Genomic DNA, 18,383 nt, shown 5'->3' with positions numbered 1-18,383 from the left:
GCTTGATGTGAAAGTTTGAGGTTTTTCCTAAATAGAGAGAAAGCACTGTTTGCATTCTATCTTAATATGACACTGTGTAAAAGCAAATGGCTCAAAAGTTTAATTGTTTAACGGAGGACATAATCTGGAGAACTCAAAAGTCAAATTTCGGAATAGCTTGGCTACAACCCCAACAAAATTGGGTTTAATTGGGATATTCTGCTGCCGTGCCATTGCCAGATTGCATGACAGGATGTGATTGGGCCAACAAAACAAACACTAAATTCCACAATGATTATTTTCCAACTTTGGCATTTCTAATTTTATCTGCTAACCACAATGAGGAGAAAAACAGTGATGTTTTTCCTAGTATTTCTTCAGTTTTTAACAAAAGGAGTTGGGAGAAGAAGGTGGTGCAGTATCTGCACGGTGATGCCACGCATGCTTGCTTTGAGCAAAAAGGGCCGCTTCCTGCATTCACAGGAAATTCTGATATTGGAAACAGATTTCCTCCAACGGATGACTTAAGCCAAAGTCCAGCTGAGAGTGAACTGAGCACACAAACGGAGGAAGACCTTCAGGGAAATAGCCGCCTGAAAACTCAACTTGTTAAATGCTGTTTCCTTCATTATCTGTGAATGGTAACAAGTGCATATTTTGCCCCTGTTTCACTCAGGTTTTCTGTTTCCCTGTTTAGCTTTTTAAATGCCAATACACAGGAGGAGTTTTGCCTGAGTGGATGAGGTCTATGCCGAGTCAGGGCCCAAATGTAAATACAGCATTTGACCAACGCATACACACTTTTTAAACTCTCAAGGGGAGGAAGTTATCGTCTACATGTCGCAGTACGAGCAGACGCTGATCTGTTGAGTGTATAAAAGTGTCAGGATCAGCCCAGTGACCCTGGACTCAACCCAAACAGACTGTGGAGTGCAGCTTGCAGAGAGACACATGTTGGGCCTGTGCACATGCAGGAACAAGGATGCATTTTTCAGCATTTCCTTGTTTGAATTGCTCAAACCTGAGGGTTTCACTTACCACAGAAACATGCATTCCTAGACCTCATCTAAGTGCTCTCACTCTGATTTTTAAAATCAGTTTTGCCATGAAATACACATTTACTTCAAATAAAATTGTTTTCATTGACCACTATGTATAGTATAGTATAGCAGCTGCTTCAGACTGTAGGTATATCTGCCAGAAGCCTCAATCATCCCTCACAGGGGCTGTAAAGCCAGGATTACTATGGTGATAACCCTCAGGTCAAAGGAAGTGTGCCAGGGCCGAGACCCCCCACAATGCAAGCAACGGGTGGAAACCAAGCTATCTGCGATATTCTACAATATCGGACATTCTTCTTTTGATGCACATCTATTTGCTTTTTATTTTATTTTGACACCTGGAGGTAAGTCAGAGTACAAAAAATGGAAAACTCAATACATTACAAAAAAATGGCATAAAAACTCATAAATGCTTCAATTAATCTTCTTATTATTATCATGTTTACATTAATGATTTGGATTTATTCCAATAAGACTATAAATTGCACTGGAGTAAAATTTTTACCAGCCAAAGAGTACACAAAAGGGCTGATTTTATCTTACTTTTAAGAGTGGCTTCTAAATTAATCTTTCCTCACCTTTACCTGTAAGCAGTGTTAATACCTAATCCTCCTATTTCCTAGTTGGCCTAGTATTTTTTCCTTTGTCCTACTCCGTTGGTGGGCCTAGCCTCATCTTACCTTCTAGGTAGATGTATCCTAGCAACCTGGCATGAGACATCTCTGCAGGCAGATGGGGGTACACATAACATCCGCCCCACCATCTCTCCATGTTGCTCGATGCAAAACAAACCACTGGTGATGGAAGGAAGCACAAGAGACAAAGCAAATGTGCTGAAGGCTATGAGAAGGAAAAAAAACGTTTCAATGTATGTCACAAGCACGTGTGGTTAAATGGACATATCTTTATTTTCTTTTTTTTAGTCATATTTCATGGAATGGAAGCACACTGCCAAAAAAACTTTTCTGGACTGTGTCAATGCCTGTGCTTTGACATTGCGGTTTGCAGGGAAAGAATGTCCTCATTGAGTCCCTGGAGGCTCTGCAAGTCTATATTTGAGCATCACAACCTCCACTGACGTTTTGGGCCGGGTTCAAAATGGGCAGTTTGTTAGAGGCCTGCAGATCAAAACTTGGAAGACTTGAAGAGAAGCAAAATATTCTAAATTTATCGTTGGGGGTTCGGGATGAGGTAATAGTAACGGGACCAAATAGTCCTTTTATAGTGAAAAGACAAGAAACCAAAATTGGAACATCAACAGGCAAAAAATGATTCTATAGTGTAATACTTAGAGATGACCATATGATTCTGCACAGTTTTGCATTCCCCTCCCAAAAACTTTTCCTTCTAAATATAACTCATCAGTCAAAAACACAAACGCACCCATCTGTAAGTGCAGAGTTCAACCACATTTTGTCATACTATATTTGTCCCGACATCCTCTTTATCTCGTCAAGCCACCTTTCCATCATGCAAATCTCTGGCCTTGTGCAAACCTGACGCTGATATAATTATGCAACCAGTTCTGGTGAAAGCGGCTCTTGATGTTGAGGTGGGACTGCTGCACGTCGTATTATAGCACCTTTATGTAACACCTGTAATGAGGTGTTCACCAGTTGTGCCGAGATCACGTGTGGGAGTTATAGAGCTGTGGCTTAAATTAATTTATAGGCTCTTATTTAATTCTAGCTGCATGCCTGCAAGAGTATCATCAAATTAGCAGATCAGGTTTAGTGTAACTACAGTAAATAAGAGCAGTAAGAGGGTATCTACTAGTGATTCCCCGATTCATTACTTAGTATCGGTATGACTGCCCCTATTTTCCGAGTGTTTTTAGTATTATCATGCATTGCAAGTCCTATAAAAAATATTAAAAGGCCAAATATGTCCGATGAGTGGGGGTACGTCCCTTTGGAAACTGATGAAAGTAACAGATCGTGTAATATTGTAATCAAAGCATTTCTTGACTCTAATACAAACAACGCAATTTATTGTTCACAGGTTACATTGTTTTTTTACTAGTCTAGAAATATGGCCATTTATTTGGCATTTTAGTGAAAAATCTTATTGGATCAGAAGTCAAAAAGCAAGTATCAGGAGATGCATATTATGTAAAGGCAGCAATTAGTTATTTTCCTTCTGTTTATTTGGTAGTATTACATGTGGTTCCCTTAAATTAAGCTATGCCTCTTCTTATATAACTAATGAGGCTCTGCTTAAGGCAAATGTTACACGTCTCTTTCCGAGTGATGTTATTGGCATTAAAGCTACTGGGTAGTAATTTACATTGACTCAGTAAATGTCATTGCACTGTTTTGCCCTGGACTATTGGCTAATGAAGCAGTGAGGGGAAATAGGGGGGCTCAGCCTCCTCCTCTTGGGCATGGAATCTGCTGCCAATTAACAAAATTGGACCTGGACGGCAGTGTGAAGGTGATTACCTCCCAGCACTGAAGGTTCACACCATCAGGTGTGAGAACAAATGGAAAAACTGAAACAGGACACTTCTTTACAGGGAAGGTAGTCAATCTATGACTTCACTCAACAAAATTAAAATGTAGGATTTCCCGAATGACTGTGCCAAAATGGCTTTTTACAAAGAATGGGGGGACATACTAGTTCATCAGGTGCCAAATCATTTGGATAGGGAAGCAACAAACATGTAATTAAATTTAGGCCAGACACCTAATGATGTGGGATCGTTTCCAAGTCAATGATGGTATGGTTGTGGGTACGGATGGTTGTCTGTCTTTGTGTTTTCTGAAGGAGACTGAAGGAAAAGTCAATCAATTTGGAAAATAAACGACAATACATAGAAAGCTATGGATTCTGAACTTGTTGTTGACCGCACACAACTTTTTGGAACAATTGTGGGTAGAAAAGACAGATTTTGCATGATTTTATGAGTCCAAGCACACACTGCATATATTTTCTGACATGTGTGGTCTTTCACATGTCACTAATGGCCATATGTTACTCCTAGTTCATAGTACTCAAAAGTTCTACATTGAACAAGTCCAGATAAGCCCCAGCTGATAAGTCCCAATTCTCCTTATATGGCTTTTGTCAAGAAAGTGAAGCCTTTTCTTGTCTCCCATTGCAGTTGTTTGGACAAGTCGTTGTAAATGTCTGGACATAGGGAGGACCAGTCAAAATTAACTGCACTGTTTAAAGTCAACAGCTCCCATTGCATCTCGGCCTTTCTCCTTATATAGACTCAAATTGTGCGTTTTGTTTGGCTGCTGCATCACATGTCCTGCCAGAATGGTGGACAGTGGCTGAGCCCCCAGAGAATTGGCACACGAGGTCACTGGCTGCAGGCACCTCTTAGTACTAATGGATGCCTCTTTGCCTTTGTAAGAGGCTCTTTGTTTTTGACTCTCGATATTGTCACACTTTACTCCCAAATTACGAGGAGCTCAAGATCCTAATGGTCACATTGTACAGCCCCCACAGAGGAGCAGTCTGTCACTGAAGACCCTTATTGATCTTATCCCAGCTACCGTGACATCTGCTTAGCCCCTAATTGAGAAGTTCCATGTACAACTGTCGCCTTTCATTGTGCTACACTGTTGTAAAACCAATTCTTTTACTGGTGTTAACAAGGCCACTTTGTTTAACAGAAGACATGGAGGCAAGCATTGGCTACCATAAACAGGCACAGAGTGAATATACCACTTGCTAGTCATGTTAGGTGATTAGCAAATACAAGTCCAGCATCACTTTGATTGGTCATACTCATTTAGAGGTAGAATTTGTTCATTATTGTGGTTATTGTTTGCAATGGGTTGAAGGTGAAATGCATCATACTTGGCACATTTTTATATTTTCCAACAAAGCATTGAAATTCCTCATTTTTTTGTTAATATACAAATAGAACACATCCACGACACTATAGGTGGTACAGCCATTGGATAATAAAATGATTTCCAGTATATTAAAAAGTCTGTTTACATGCTAATTTCAGGACCTTAGAAATACAAACAACTGCGATAACAAATATCACACTGCAGTGGCATGTGACACATTAATAATAGCATGAATAAAAATAAATGACTCAGTTTTGCATGTTGCCAAGCATCCAATTGTCCAAGATGGGGAGGTCACACATCGCCAAAGGCCGTGAAGGTTCAAGAGGAGCCATGCAGACTTCCTGCCCATGGAAGTCCTACCAACTGTTTTACTGGTCTTCCGCTAGTTCAGATTTATCATCCCCTGCCACTGATGTGGACTCTCGTCGAGACCATTAAAGACCAAAGAGTATCACCCCAAACCAGATGTTTCACCTAACCAAGTGCAATTTGGCAGCCACGCATACAAAGTGCATGACAGACTGAGGAGTTAGTCATAAAGCATCACACCTATATAAGAAGCCTGCTTTCAATTTGTACAGGCTTATCATCACACTGAAGACTGCACATTAAAACCTGAGACATGATATAAGGCCTCTGATGAAAAAAATACTTATCTATCCTACTTTCTTCATGATGGAATGCACCCTAAAGGCTAAGAAACATACAACTGACATTAAAACACAGTGAAACCTCAAAAGTCCAACAGTTCACCTGTCAAATATTATATAACTTGACATAGGTTTTCTAGAAAATATGCTCTTACAATGGATAGATGAATCCTGAGCTAAGCAATTGTCATGAATCTCACCATGCAAAACTTTATTTCAGTGAGGAGCTCAAGTAGTATCACAGATGGTCTACCAGTGATGGCCAAATCCAGCACATGACAGGAAATGCATTTTTTTTCTATATTGCGATGAAAATATTCAGCTCATTTTTGTGTCAAGTGACTTGTGTCTCTCAGTAGAGTCATTTCTAATCAAGGGATATATTGTCTTTTGCTTGTTTTCATATTTAATTTAAACTAGTTTGAGAGTCATGAACGTAAAAAAATATTCCAAGCTAAACTGTTATAATACCCTGTAATTTATTATTTTGATCATTATGTTTTTTCAATACCTCTCAATGAAAGAAAAATTGTGTTTTATGGCTAAATACATGTGTTATGACCTATTCAATACATAATGTATGTGTTTAAAATGCTAAATTTGAAATTGAGTGAAGCGATACAGATCAAGTTGTATTTGAATAAAAATGTAATCTAACTTGCATAAAGCTGATACTTTGATTCCATTTTTAACCAATTAAAATTTTATCCAAAGTATTTTTTGTAACCTTAATATTTAGCATTTAGTTTTGCTCTGTCCCTGTTGTGCATAAGTGTAAAACTATTCATCTATGAATGCATAAAATAACGTATAATATAGAATTTCTCCCTGTATAATGCATAATCATGACTTGATTTCATCTCTGGCAAAGAAAAAAAGTTTTACTCAAATATGTAATCTCCCTACCACTACGAAGATTTTCAAGACAATGAAAGCATTTAAATTGTATGTCCTATAATTTAGCTGTCAGGGGTCCGAAACAACAGACCACGTGGAGTTATTTTAAGGCCTGCTAAAATTTTCTTGCTGGCAGTTTTGTGTTTATGTTCTCTTGAGGAATTGCAGTGTGGATGTAGCATCTGTTGCATTCAGATAAAACTCCAGTAGGATTTTGGGGAAATGGCAGGATTGTGTGAACATTCCAATGTGAAAAATAACCAAAAGTACAACTTATTTAAAAATTTAATTTGTAACCGGTTTCAAGTGAAGTGACATTTTGATTGCTTGGCTTGGGGGGAAATATGGTGATATTCTGGAGAAAACCACACCTCATGAAATTCCTCTGATAAGAAGTAACCATGTCAATGTTTCATAACTGCATTCTGAGTCCACTGTTTCCCTGAAATGGTTTCTTAGGATTTAGGGTGAGTTGACATTATATTATTCAACAGAAGGAAACATTAACTACTGATATATGACTTAAAAAAAAGAGAGAAAAAAAGAAAGGGTTTTTAATATTTTGTAGCTGTGAGCTTATCAATACAGCTCAAGCCAAACATCCCAGAAGTTATGAATGAAACTACACTACACACTGGTGGGAACAGCACTCGGAGCTCCAAACTAGAAAACCTCAAGTTAAACCAATGTATAAGACATAGCTCAGTTCTCTGGAGATGAGTCCCTTTGAAGAGGATAGAAAAGATAACTGGTTATTCCCCACTAACCATGATGACGCACTGTACTATGCTGAATATGATGGCGTGCCCAGTTGATTCAAAATATGGCCTTAAGCTATAATTCAACAGCACCAAGTGGCCCAGCATATACTATACATCTACAAATATACATATACACACTTTTGTGGAGTCAGATTTTAGAGTATGTGGAGTTTTGTTTGGCTTTTGTCTTTCTTCAACACTCTTTCGGTCAAGACAATTCCTATGAGGTAAAATGTCATTATGCACAAGCTTGTTCAGTGGCCTTTTCCCCTTTGATTTGCAATGCAAATGAAACTGTGACCATTGACAACTATGTTTAATCATCATTTCATTTTTGAGCCAGTCAGCATTTTATGAAAGACCATCTGGAGTTAATGACGACATTGCTTACCAAATACATGTCATAGATTTATGATGATGGTTTGTGGAAAGGCTCAAGATTACGAGTTTCGTCATTTGAGTTCAGTTTTGCAAATTTTGTGACATGACTATATGAGTCACCCCTGCCCCAATTACCCCATCTAAAAACAAACTTAACGTCAACAAAATTTGAAGATCATGTTGCATAAAAATAAGCACAAAAAATAACTTTGATTTTATATTACAATTTAAATCTTGTAATTGTACAATCTATGATTTAATGTACATCATAGCATTTAGATTTTAACCTTAAATTTTCATTTCATAATAGTTTGATTTTAATCTCGTAATATTAAGCTTTTTCTTGTTTGGGAAAGCCATGTTTTCAATACAGACTTGGCAAATTTGTGAATTTTTGAACAGGATGTAGTAAAGAAACTATTCATGTGTCACATGGTTTGATGTCAGGCTCCATTTAACAAGACTGATCAATTACTTTGGTCAGATGGGACCAATCAGCGGACAAAAGTCACTTTGTGCTTCTTTCGATTCACTTCTGTGCCAACAGCTGCACACGTGACTCGTTTGGTGAGTATTTTTTCTCATTTACACAACAATGAGTGACATCAAACCATTTTTTTTACTACCATAGTGGTTAGCGTGTCAAATCCAGGTCGGTCCACCTGTGTGGAGTTTGCATGTTCTTCCTGGGCCTGCGTGGGTTTCCTCCGGGTACTCCGGTTTCCTCCCACATTCCAAAAACATGCATGGTAGGCTGATTGGATACACTGAACTGGAGAAGCTGCACCAAACACAACAACCTCAACCACATGCCTTAATAATTAATTAATCTAGAGCAAATTTGGTCGTCAAAATTTTGTTGCTACCATAAAAGCGTACTGAAGTTTATCACCCAGGCTTCCGTTCTTGGCACTCATAACGATTGAAGACCATTACTAACCAATCAGTGATGCTGTAACTCAAGACTGTCATGAAGCCTGGCCTTGTAATAATGAGCCAAAGAGCCAGGTCAGGTTTTAAACTCACAGCCAGACACTTTTTGTACTGTAGGGACCAAAATGTAAAGAGGATGACTAGTAGTTATGACAAGTACCAGACGGGACAATGTCCACACTGTTCAATTGGTTGAAAAAGTGGTGTAGTAGGGTTCGACAGTCAAAGTTTAATATTTGACCCAATCACTGGTTTTGGGTCAGTCATGCATTGAGCATTTAGGACTGACAGCTGGGGTTTAAATCAACAGTAGTCCAGGTGCTGCTGGGCAGACCATCTGGTATCTACTCACCCACCTATGCTGGGCCTTGTTGACATAGGGTGGGCATGCGCAGAGGTTTTTACCTTGACTCCAGCTGAATGGTAATTTTGTGAAAGCTTTGGTTGCTACTGTGGATCTTCTGGAAAAAAAAATCCAGGATTATACAGCATTAGGAGCCGGAATATCTTTGGAAAGATAGAATTTGTGATATTGATTTTGCATCTAACCTGACAGATGCACATTGATTGCAGAGTGTATTCCTTATATTCATTTTAACTTTAAAGCAAAAAATCATGAACCTGAGTAAAGTCATGAAAGCTCAGTTAAAGTAGTGTAACTAATTCAAACAAAAGGCTAAGTCCAAATTTCGGTTTTCATTTCGATTCAACCCTATTAAGGAATTCCGGGGTACTAATTTTTTAATAATTGCTATTCTTTCTTTATTTTCTGACTAAAAATGGTCAATTTTGCTTGTTTTATTCCTTGTTTTGGAAAGTACAAAATGACTCAAACTAATATGCTATTAGTCATAACTTTTGTCCTTTCCTCGCATGACATAATAAAACAGGCCATTTTAACAATTCGATTTTGTTGAATTTATCGCTTTTGAAGTACTTAATGCGCTGCCACACAATGGTGAAGGCATTTCAGAAGAAGCTTAATCACTATGACTCATGAACATCTGCTTTTAATATCTGGACTGAGTCCATGTTGGTAAAAACGGATCCAGTAATGCTTTAAACTGGGTAAGCGTCGAGGTTAATTTCTTTAAAATCACACCACGCTCTGTTTATTTTGCCTTTTTTTTTGCAGATAAATCTCCTCGAGGGCAAATAGAAGAAATACAGAGTATCATTAGATGGATTATGATGTGCATGACCCTCACTTCTTTTATCTCAACATTTTTGTATTTACACTCCGTCGTCTCTGGCATTCATCAAGCTAAAGAGTCCGTCAAACGTGCTCACAAATGATCTTCGGAGAGACGCAGCGTGAGAACGTCGCATAAAGCCGACAGTCCAATAGCATTCTCGTCCTGTCTGACAAATTCATGTATAGGGGGGTATACTGAACGGCTCCTGTTGAGATGCAAATGCTTCATTAATAGCGCACGATAATACGGAAGAGACGGGGGATGTGAACAGGAAGTGAGGATGAGTCACGGGAGGGAAAATGTAGGAGACAGGGATCTTTGAGAGAATCTTCCAGAGGAGAAGGACGCCATTGTGCCAATGGCCTCGTGTTCAGAGCTGTGAGGGGGACGTCATGCTGAGGACCTCCACAGGAAGCGGGCTTATCAAGGTCGCCTCCCTGACCTCAGCTTCCTGCCTGACAGAATGAGCAACTGTTTCTTCGGTGACTCTGTAGTAGTGGCTTTCACATCCTCAAAAGCATGGCCGCATCTGAAATCTATCCCCTTCCCTACTGCAACCCTTCATTGTACTACAAACTACAATAAACTTCTTTATTTTTTCCACAAGAGTTTATTTGTGGAATTAAACAGGAACTTCAAGACTAATTGCAAATGTACATCTATAATCATTTGAATTTGATCCAAAAGCAGAAAGTCAGCTCTCATGATTTACTTTCTCGGGCCGCACAAAATGACGGGGTGGGCCATATTTGGCCCCTGGGCCGCCACTTTGACACCTGTGTTCTCCACTGTTTTTGGTCAGTTCCAGAAATTATTTCCTCTGTGAGCCAGGATGGCAATTCCTCCCTTTTTTTAAGATTTTGAAAGAAAATATTATTCTACTCTTGCAATATTTCCTTTTAATTTCCCAGTTTGAGTATCAGTAATTTTTTCATTATTAGTTCCTCCCTATCCCAGAAATGGGAAAAACTGTCTGTAAAAATGGCCCAACTTCTCAGAACAGATTTTCATTGTGAGCATTCATGAGGATTTCATATCTTATTTCCTTTGGAGTTTGTGGAGGAGTGTACCCATTGAAAATTGTGATTCGTATCCAGTAAATATGCCTGACTTCCATCTCTGTACAGTGAAAATGCAGAATGAGATCATACCCATCCATTCATAAATCATATCACCCTACAGGAACCTTGAAATTAGCCTTCTACCTAAACAAACATCCTCCCCCTTCAGATTTATTTCAGTGACAAGTAGACCTCACTTGAATCAGAATACAACAAAACTTGAGTGAAAGATTGACACATCTTGAAAGTGCTGAGGAGGTCAGCATTGGAGTAGAGAGAGAAAGTTTTTACGAGGACAACGGGAAGAAGGGCGCAGTTTTATGGATAGTGACAGCCTATATCTATTTAGAGTCAGTGTAAACTAGGTGACAATGTTTATGTGCAGGAGGCAGTGAATATTTGTGTTTGCTAAAGAGAGAGTGTGTTTGACTTAGCTGGGCTGCTAGAATGTGAAACAGTTAACACACGTATACACACAATCAGGGCAATGCAGTGGTAAAAGCTTTCCACTCAAGTCCTGCAACAGCACTCTAAATTGTCCTTAGGTATGGTACGAGTGGGAATGGTTTTCTGTCTCGTTGCGCCTTGCGATAAGCGGTCCACCAATTCAAGGTATTCCCCATTTGGTGCCTGTAGTTAGCTGGGATTGGCTCCAGCACCCCCTCAGAACTTTTGTAAGCATAAGCGGATCAGAAAATGAATGAATGAATAATTGATGATCATCTGTGAAAATTTGTTTCCATTTTTTTTTTACATTTTCTACTTTTTGTGACACGTTTCTTGAACTAAAGCAGAGACATTTAACACAAGATAGAATTAGAGATAGAATAGTCAATGACATTGGCGTGGGGCTTAAGTAATAAACGGATGGCAAATATTAGCACCACATTCCACAGATGGATGTTTTCCCTTTTTATGAGAACTACAACTGATATCACACTAAACCTCAACTTGGAAAGCATCAGACAATACACTCTACAGTCGTTTTGTTTTTGGAACTATAATACCTACAATTTGGCCTAAAATTCCTGTTACAATGTAAGCAAACTTTAATTTGTTCAGAACTTTACATTGTATTGTATGTAATGTTGTCGCCCATGTGCAGGCCTATACATTTAATGCATTTTAAGCATAAAAATTAAACTCTAAAAGTGTCTACACTGCCAGACTGCAATGAGGAAGTGCTATGTGACCCCAGAGGTTCAGTTTGACCATGAGAACCAAAGCAAAAGAAAAAAAAAAGAATCTCTGGGGATGTTTGTGATGTGTCTCCCATTTTTTCCCAGGAACCATGAACTCTACTAGATTGGGGAGCAACTACTTTGTTTAGATCTCAGGCGGAACCTTAAATCACAAACAAATTAATGATCACAAGAAATGCTTGCTTAGTTTTAGTTTAACAGGCATAAGCAGGAAATGGGTTACAATATTATTGTATGCATTTGCCATCTGCTAGCATGCCCCCCCAAAGACCTTGTAGTGAGGCCTCAGAAAAACACACAAGCAAAATAAGATTGGTATTTGTGTCAGGCAATAAATTCCCACAGATCACTTCCTTTTGTCAGCTTTTGCTATCTGCAAGTCAAGCAGGATATCAAATGTTTATGTACATAAGGCAATTGGGAAATTAACTATATAATTATGAAGGTGTTGTTTCTCTTGCCCAAAAGGCAGCTGGGATAGGCTCCAGCACCCCCTGTGAACCTTGGAAAGAAAGCAGTTCAGAAAATGAATGTATCATTTTCAGGTATGCTTCAATGCCATTTTCAATTTAACTTCACTATGAAAATGACAGTGCTTCTAAGGACATTCACTCATCTTTAACAACTAAATGGAGTGTGAGAAGGGCAACTAGAGAGTGAAATAAATCAAGGCAGCACATAATGACAGTGTGCATGCTCAAGGGATGATTAAAAAAACTGCTGTGATGAAACCAAAGCCAGTAGAATAAATGGTCGGATAATACCCTCAAAGTTTTTTGGTTGAGGCATTTGCCTCAAAAACTATGGTGGCCATAGAGTGAAAAACACCATAGGAAACAACATCCTCTACATTTACTCAATTTACAACAGTGTGTGCACAACATAAGATGAAATGAAGACTTGAATATGTTCAAATCTTTCTTCTACATCCTAATTTACATGGAGGCCAGGATAACTTGCTACTCTATCACATTTATAAGCGATGACTTCAAAAGTCAATTTTCTGTAATGTGTCCCCAAATGGACTAATTAACCCCCACCTTCAATTTCCATCTATCACACACTTGAAATTAAAGCAGTTTCTTGATAAGCGCTCATTATATTCCATTGTAACATTCCAGGCAAAGAAAAAAAAGCTGCATCTCCTCCTCATTTTCACTATGAGACAATGTGATGAAATGATGACATGCTATATGAGGTAAGGAGCATGGGAATAATCTCCCTTTATCTCCATGTTGTCTACTGCTATTTCTCCTTTGGATTAATGAGAATACGGCAAAAGGTGAAGTGATCATTAGCTTATCTTGCATATTAGTCACCCACTTGTCTCCAGTCACATACATGCCAATTCCAATAGGTGTACGTCCAAAGTGAAGTCACCAAGTCAAACAAAAAGCAAGTTAAATGAAACAATGTGACATCCATAAAGTCATTGAAATGCTGCATGCCTTCCTTCTCTTTTTCACCTTTCCCTGCACTCACTAGAGGGAGATGACCTCACTGTTTTTACACTAGTAAATAGCCTTATTGTTTGTCAGGGCTAAAAGGGACACTAAATGATTCTCTTAAGCAAAAACAGAAATACCCAAAGGACATAAGAACTGAGGTAAACCTTTGATTGCATAACTTTTTCAAGGAATTTCAGTCGATTTGGATCTTAAGTGTCCACACGCATGGGTTGCATAGCCAAACAATTTAATCAAGAAAAGGCACTGTTACTTTTGAATGAATCGTTTGAGGAAAAAGTGGAAAGTAATCCTGCAGAATTGAATAACAATGAAATGCAAGACAACAGTTGGTACAAAATGCATTCATTTAAAAAAAGGCAGTGGATTCTTACCTTGCTCTTTGGAGTTTGCATGTTGCATGTTTTTCCCTGGCCTGCATGGATATTCTCCAGGTTCTCCAGTTTCCTGCAACAGCTGCAAAACATGCATATTCTAGACTTGTTGTGCATTCTAAATCAAGGATATCAAATCAGTCCTTACAGGGGTGCTGTTTTTTCATTCAAAACAAACAAGAACATAACTTTTGCAAGTGCAATCGTTTGACTACTGCCAGGTGCAACTCATTTTAGAAGACACCTAATTGGTTGGAAAGTGTCAGCACTGCATTGGTTGGAACATAGACTAGGACCCACCTCCAGTCCTTTTGTGGAATCGAGTTGACACCCTTGCTGCAAATTGATTGGACTGACACCTAACAAAGATTTGAGGGGATTTATGATTGGTGGCCAGTCATTCACAAAAATATAAAAGTTATCTTTTGTGCAAAACTAATATTATTGTGCCTCTTTAGGATGCCAGCATGCATTCAACTAAATAATCAGCCTTGATTAAAAAAAAAGAAGAAATGTTAGATAAATGAAATTATTCTTTAGTGAGTATACCATTAATATTTTGCACTAACAGCAGAAAGTCCACATAAGCACACAAAATGAAAATGCACCTTCCAGACATTTGATCCAGAACTGCAGTGGTCGTATTAACTGCAGTAGTGGAACAAAATAACTTTTAAACTACAAAAAACAACTTTACACTTTTGAATGGTATGATTTTTTATTATTATTATTATTTGCAGAGTAACAATACAGTTTGTTCCTTCAACTCTCCCTTAAGAAATTAACTTACTTACTTCAACATAAGAGCAAAAAAAATGTATACATAACTTCTACTGAAATAAAACTTCAGTCTTTCTCTCAAGTCAGGTATATAAACACGTGAACCATAACATCCAATTGAAAAAAGGTGACAGTGTATTTTAAATGTAGCCAATGATATCTTTGCATATGATGGGCTGTCTGCTACCAGATTTTAAGAGAGCAGCAAAGTGGTAAAAGTCCATGTCCAGCTCGTGAATAGCCGAGTGGGACTGGTGGAAAAATGGGACTTTTGGCTCTGTTGAGACAACGGGACATGAGAGGCGCTTAGAAGCGTTGGCGGTTCTGTTGAGGTGAGAATCGGCAGATCTCATTCTCACTCTCTCCTCCACGCTTTTTGACAAGCCAGCTAACTTCCTCCGCATATTCACCAAGAGGCTTCTTCCCAGTCTGCGTCTGGGTTTAGGTTTAAGCTCGGGGAGTTCGGGACATTCTGGTAGATCCATCCAGTTCTTTACGAGATCAGCAAAGCTGTTGTCTCCCAGAACCAGCGGTTGGCGACTACGTCCTCTGGTCAGCAAAGCGTTGGCCCAGTCCTCCGGATCGCCCGCCTCGAAGGACGTCCACCTTTCCAGACACGCGTCCGACGTCGATTTAGGACGTACGCGTCCACTCACCGCCCTATTGGTGCGAAGACAGGCCGAAGACGACACACGGACATTCCTCGTCCTCCTGAGGACGACTCCCTCGTCCTGCCATGATGCCTCCGAGTAACCGGAGTCTAAGTCCAAACTTTTGTGGCTGCTAGGCGAGTTGAGGCCTAACCGACTGCTGAGACCGTCGTCATCAAAGTCGTCCTCCTCCTCCTCTTCTAGAGGGGTGGCAAGGCAGCAGGCTGAGTCGTAGGTGCTGGCCGTACTGGCGCTGGATATCCTAAGACGTGCACGGTGATCTCTGGGCCGGTAGCAAAGCGGTGCTGACGATAGGCTGCCAGTAGAGACGGCTGGAAGCGAGCTGCCGACGGTGGGACGGCGAGCGTGTCTGCTGGCTGAGGGACATGTCCTCCTGAGATGCTTCAGATCTTGAAGCGACCTCATCATGCAGTGGATGTGGTCTCTCAAACACTCGCTTGACTCTTGGAGACACAGCTGAGGAGAGATAGAAGGATAATTCATAAATAAACACGTTTTGTTGTTGGAAATGAAAATTAATAGAAAATGGTATGAAATACTGCTGAAACTAGCCGTGATATATTTTTGTTGTTGTCATTTTTTCTTTAGATGGGACTCAAATTGTTTAGTGAAACGTACAGGAAGGATTTTGGGGCTATTTTTCTACATCTGGGACATAATTGTCTTAAATCTATGCATTTCTAACAACTAATACCATCGACTAGAATTTTTTTTTCTGTACCATAATAAAATTAATTGTTTTGAAGCAACTTAGTGTCTTATTTTGTTCATAAAAGGGTGATTTCTCTAAAATTTTGACAGTTGCACGTTTGGAAAATGTCATTTTTCTGCAGCTTGTAACACAATCCAGGCTGTTTGTATAATTCTTCATCTTCTCTATTAACGTGAAGGTCAGTAGTGGCCACATTCAACATCAGACCAACATTTGCTTAGATCTCTGCAATGATTCAAGAGGAAATCCAGACGTGTGCACTCATTTCTAACCAGTATCCAAAGTGAAAACAGCTGTAGCTATCTCAGAGTTCTTTTTCTAATTTAGTCCCACAAAGGGTAGGCTTTCTTTTTAAGAAAGTCACTACTAGTGACAAACTAGGGCAACTTAATACTAAGGTTTTCTCCTTGGGACACATCTCTGATTGCCTGGAATGCACTGGGTGCCTCAAAAGTCCAGTGTGTGTAATCATGTGATGTTGCGTGTGTGTGAAGGAAAGTCCAGGCTGGCATTTTGGGATGCAATTCTGGCCAAAAAGTGATGACTACTAATTGGTATGCAGTCAATATGTCTAATAAAATGAACATACAATTGAAATTTGAACACATACTATAACAAAATGGCAAAATAAATACTTCTTCCCATACTTTTTCCAAGTTAGAAACAACTATGAAAGTAGTACTTTTGCATGTCAACATTACACGGACTCCTGATATGCTGGAGAGCACCTACCATAACGATTCCTTCGCTTTCTGTAAGACGATGTAGTTTAAAGACAGCTTCTGATGGAGTCCTCGTGGAAACAAAAGTGCCATGCAGAAGTTTGAAAAGAAGTTTTCTGGCCTCTGTCGCTTCCTGCAGCTCGGCCAATGCATATGTGCTGATTTGAGTGAAACCTCGCGTTCTCTTTTGCGTCTTTGCGGCTGGCCGAGGAAAACAGCCAATCGGAGACGACCAACGTCCGAGCAGCCAATCGGTGAATCACGCTCCCCAACAGCCAATTGGTGCTCAATAAAAATAGATGCGTGTTTTTTTTCCTTTTTTTACATTGACGCATCTAAAAAACACGCATCTTGGAAACCCCCTCAAAATATCTGTTTAGCACAAATCAGAATTGTAGTAGTAAATTGAATTCAGGAAATGGAATCAACCAAGTAAAATAGAGTAGGAAATACTTTTATTGACACTAGTAGCACTAGTGATAAAGATCTCTATAGTTTGATCATCAAATTAAGCATGCCATGCATAAATTGTGATTATTTCTTAAATATTTGATGACACTGTAAGACAGGTGCCTCACACTATATAATATTATGTGGCCATCATTTTACATCCAATTGTAGTAGTGTTGCCTGCATGTTTTGCACTGGACTATCTCAGGAGTGGAGAACACGCGGCTCTCTCTTATCAGTGCTTTTTAAATGCCACCTCTTGGCACCACTACTTATTGTCATTGTCATGCTAGTATAAACAAATCTGCACTCTAATTAGATGTTGGCTCCTATATATTCCATTCATATGCTAATAACCACTCCTTATGCTGATGTAATGGGAGCACTTGGTCTGTAATGGCCCATCGTTCAAGTCCAATGTAACATGAAGCCCCACTGCAGTAGACTTAACATGTCCTAACCTGCCACACACCTGCATCAACTATGACATTCGTTATCATAATCATATTGACATGTGTCTTCTCCCAATAGGGGGACATATACACAGTGAGTTTTGTTGAAGTTCAGTCCAAATAATAAAGGAATATAACTGTTGAACTGTAGCGCCTCCTGGAGAGTGTAATCTCCAATCAGATGACTAATCTGAAGTTCTTGAATAAGGAAAATGCAAAATCTACTACTATAAACAACAACAAAATACTTAAGAATATGCCCTTGCATTGATAAAAAAACATGAATTATTATAATTCATCTAAAGATTAATTGTTGATTAATATAATAATGAGACAAATTCCCCTTATATTATTATTTTTTTGCCTTAACCCTATCTAATGTTTAAGTTTCACTAGGACTATTTTAGCTATGCTTAAATTGCATGATAAGGCGAAGATCTAGGTTTAAAAATTTGAAAAACAAATCTCTCAACCACAAATATTTAGTACTTCTGTGAGCAAAAAGTTTACGACTTGTGTCCACTAAGCGTCGCTGCAGGGAAGAATGTTGACAAACCTTGTTTAAATGTCAAGTCCAAAAAAAATATTTCCCTTCCCAAACTGAGAATTCTGAGAAAAAAGCAAGTTTGAGAAATGTAAATGATGGAAATTCAGAGAATTCAAAGGTATGAATATATATTTATAATTTTGATTTAAGCAGTGAAGGGTGTGTATTATAACATGCTGTCTCAATTTCAAATTCAGTCGAGAATTGTGCAGGTCAAATTGAGTAAAGCTTGAGCAAGCCTTCTGTCAGTTTAGCAATCATGAATACCAATACATA

At 39.0% G+C, this 18,383-nt stretch overlaps 1 protein-coding gene and 1 long non-coding RNA gene across 2 annotated transcripts; both read right to left on the bottom strand.

Annotated features, from left to right (window-relative positions):
* Positions 1 to 1,763: 1,763 nt before the first annotated feature.
* On the bottom strand, positions 1,764 to 14,026 carry LOC144202544 (uncharacterized). Its single transcript, XR_013327503.1, has 3 exons — positions 13,922 to 14,026; positions 13,774 to 13,855; positions 1,764 to 1,880 (listed from the first exon to the last, which is right to left on the bottom strand). It is a non-coding gene; the product is annotated as an uncharacterized LOC144202544 (long non-coding RNA).
* A 446-nt stretch (positions 14,027 to 14,472) lies between these two features.
* Positions 14,473 to 16,907, bottom strand: LOC144203156 (PAK4-inhibitor inka2-like). Its single transcript, XM_077726474.1, has 2 exons — positions 16,669 to 16,907; positions 14,473 to 15,680 (listed from the first exon to the last, which is right to left on the bottom strand). Exons 1-2 carry the CDS (start codon positions 16,669 to 16,671, stop codon positions 14,694 to 14,696), a joined length of 990 nt encoding a protein of 329 aa, XP_077582600.1. The 5' UTR covers positions 16,672 to 16,907; the 3' UTR covers positions 14,473 to 14,693.
* Between the last annotated feature and the right edge of the window lie 1,476 nt (positions 16,908 to 18,383).

The sequence above is a fragment of the Stigmatopora nigra genome, chromosome 10 (genome assembly GCF_051989575.1).
Source record: "Stigmatopora nigra isolate UIUO_SnigA chromosome 10, RoL_Snig_1.1, whole genome shotgun sequence".
Classification (NCBI taxonomy): Eukaryota; Metazoa; Chordata; class Actinopteri; order Syngnathiformes; family Syngnathidae; genus Stigmatopora; species Stigmatopora nigra.
This window is presented reverse-complemented; position numbering and strand designations above follow the sequence as displayed.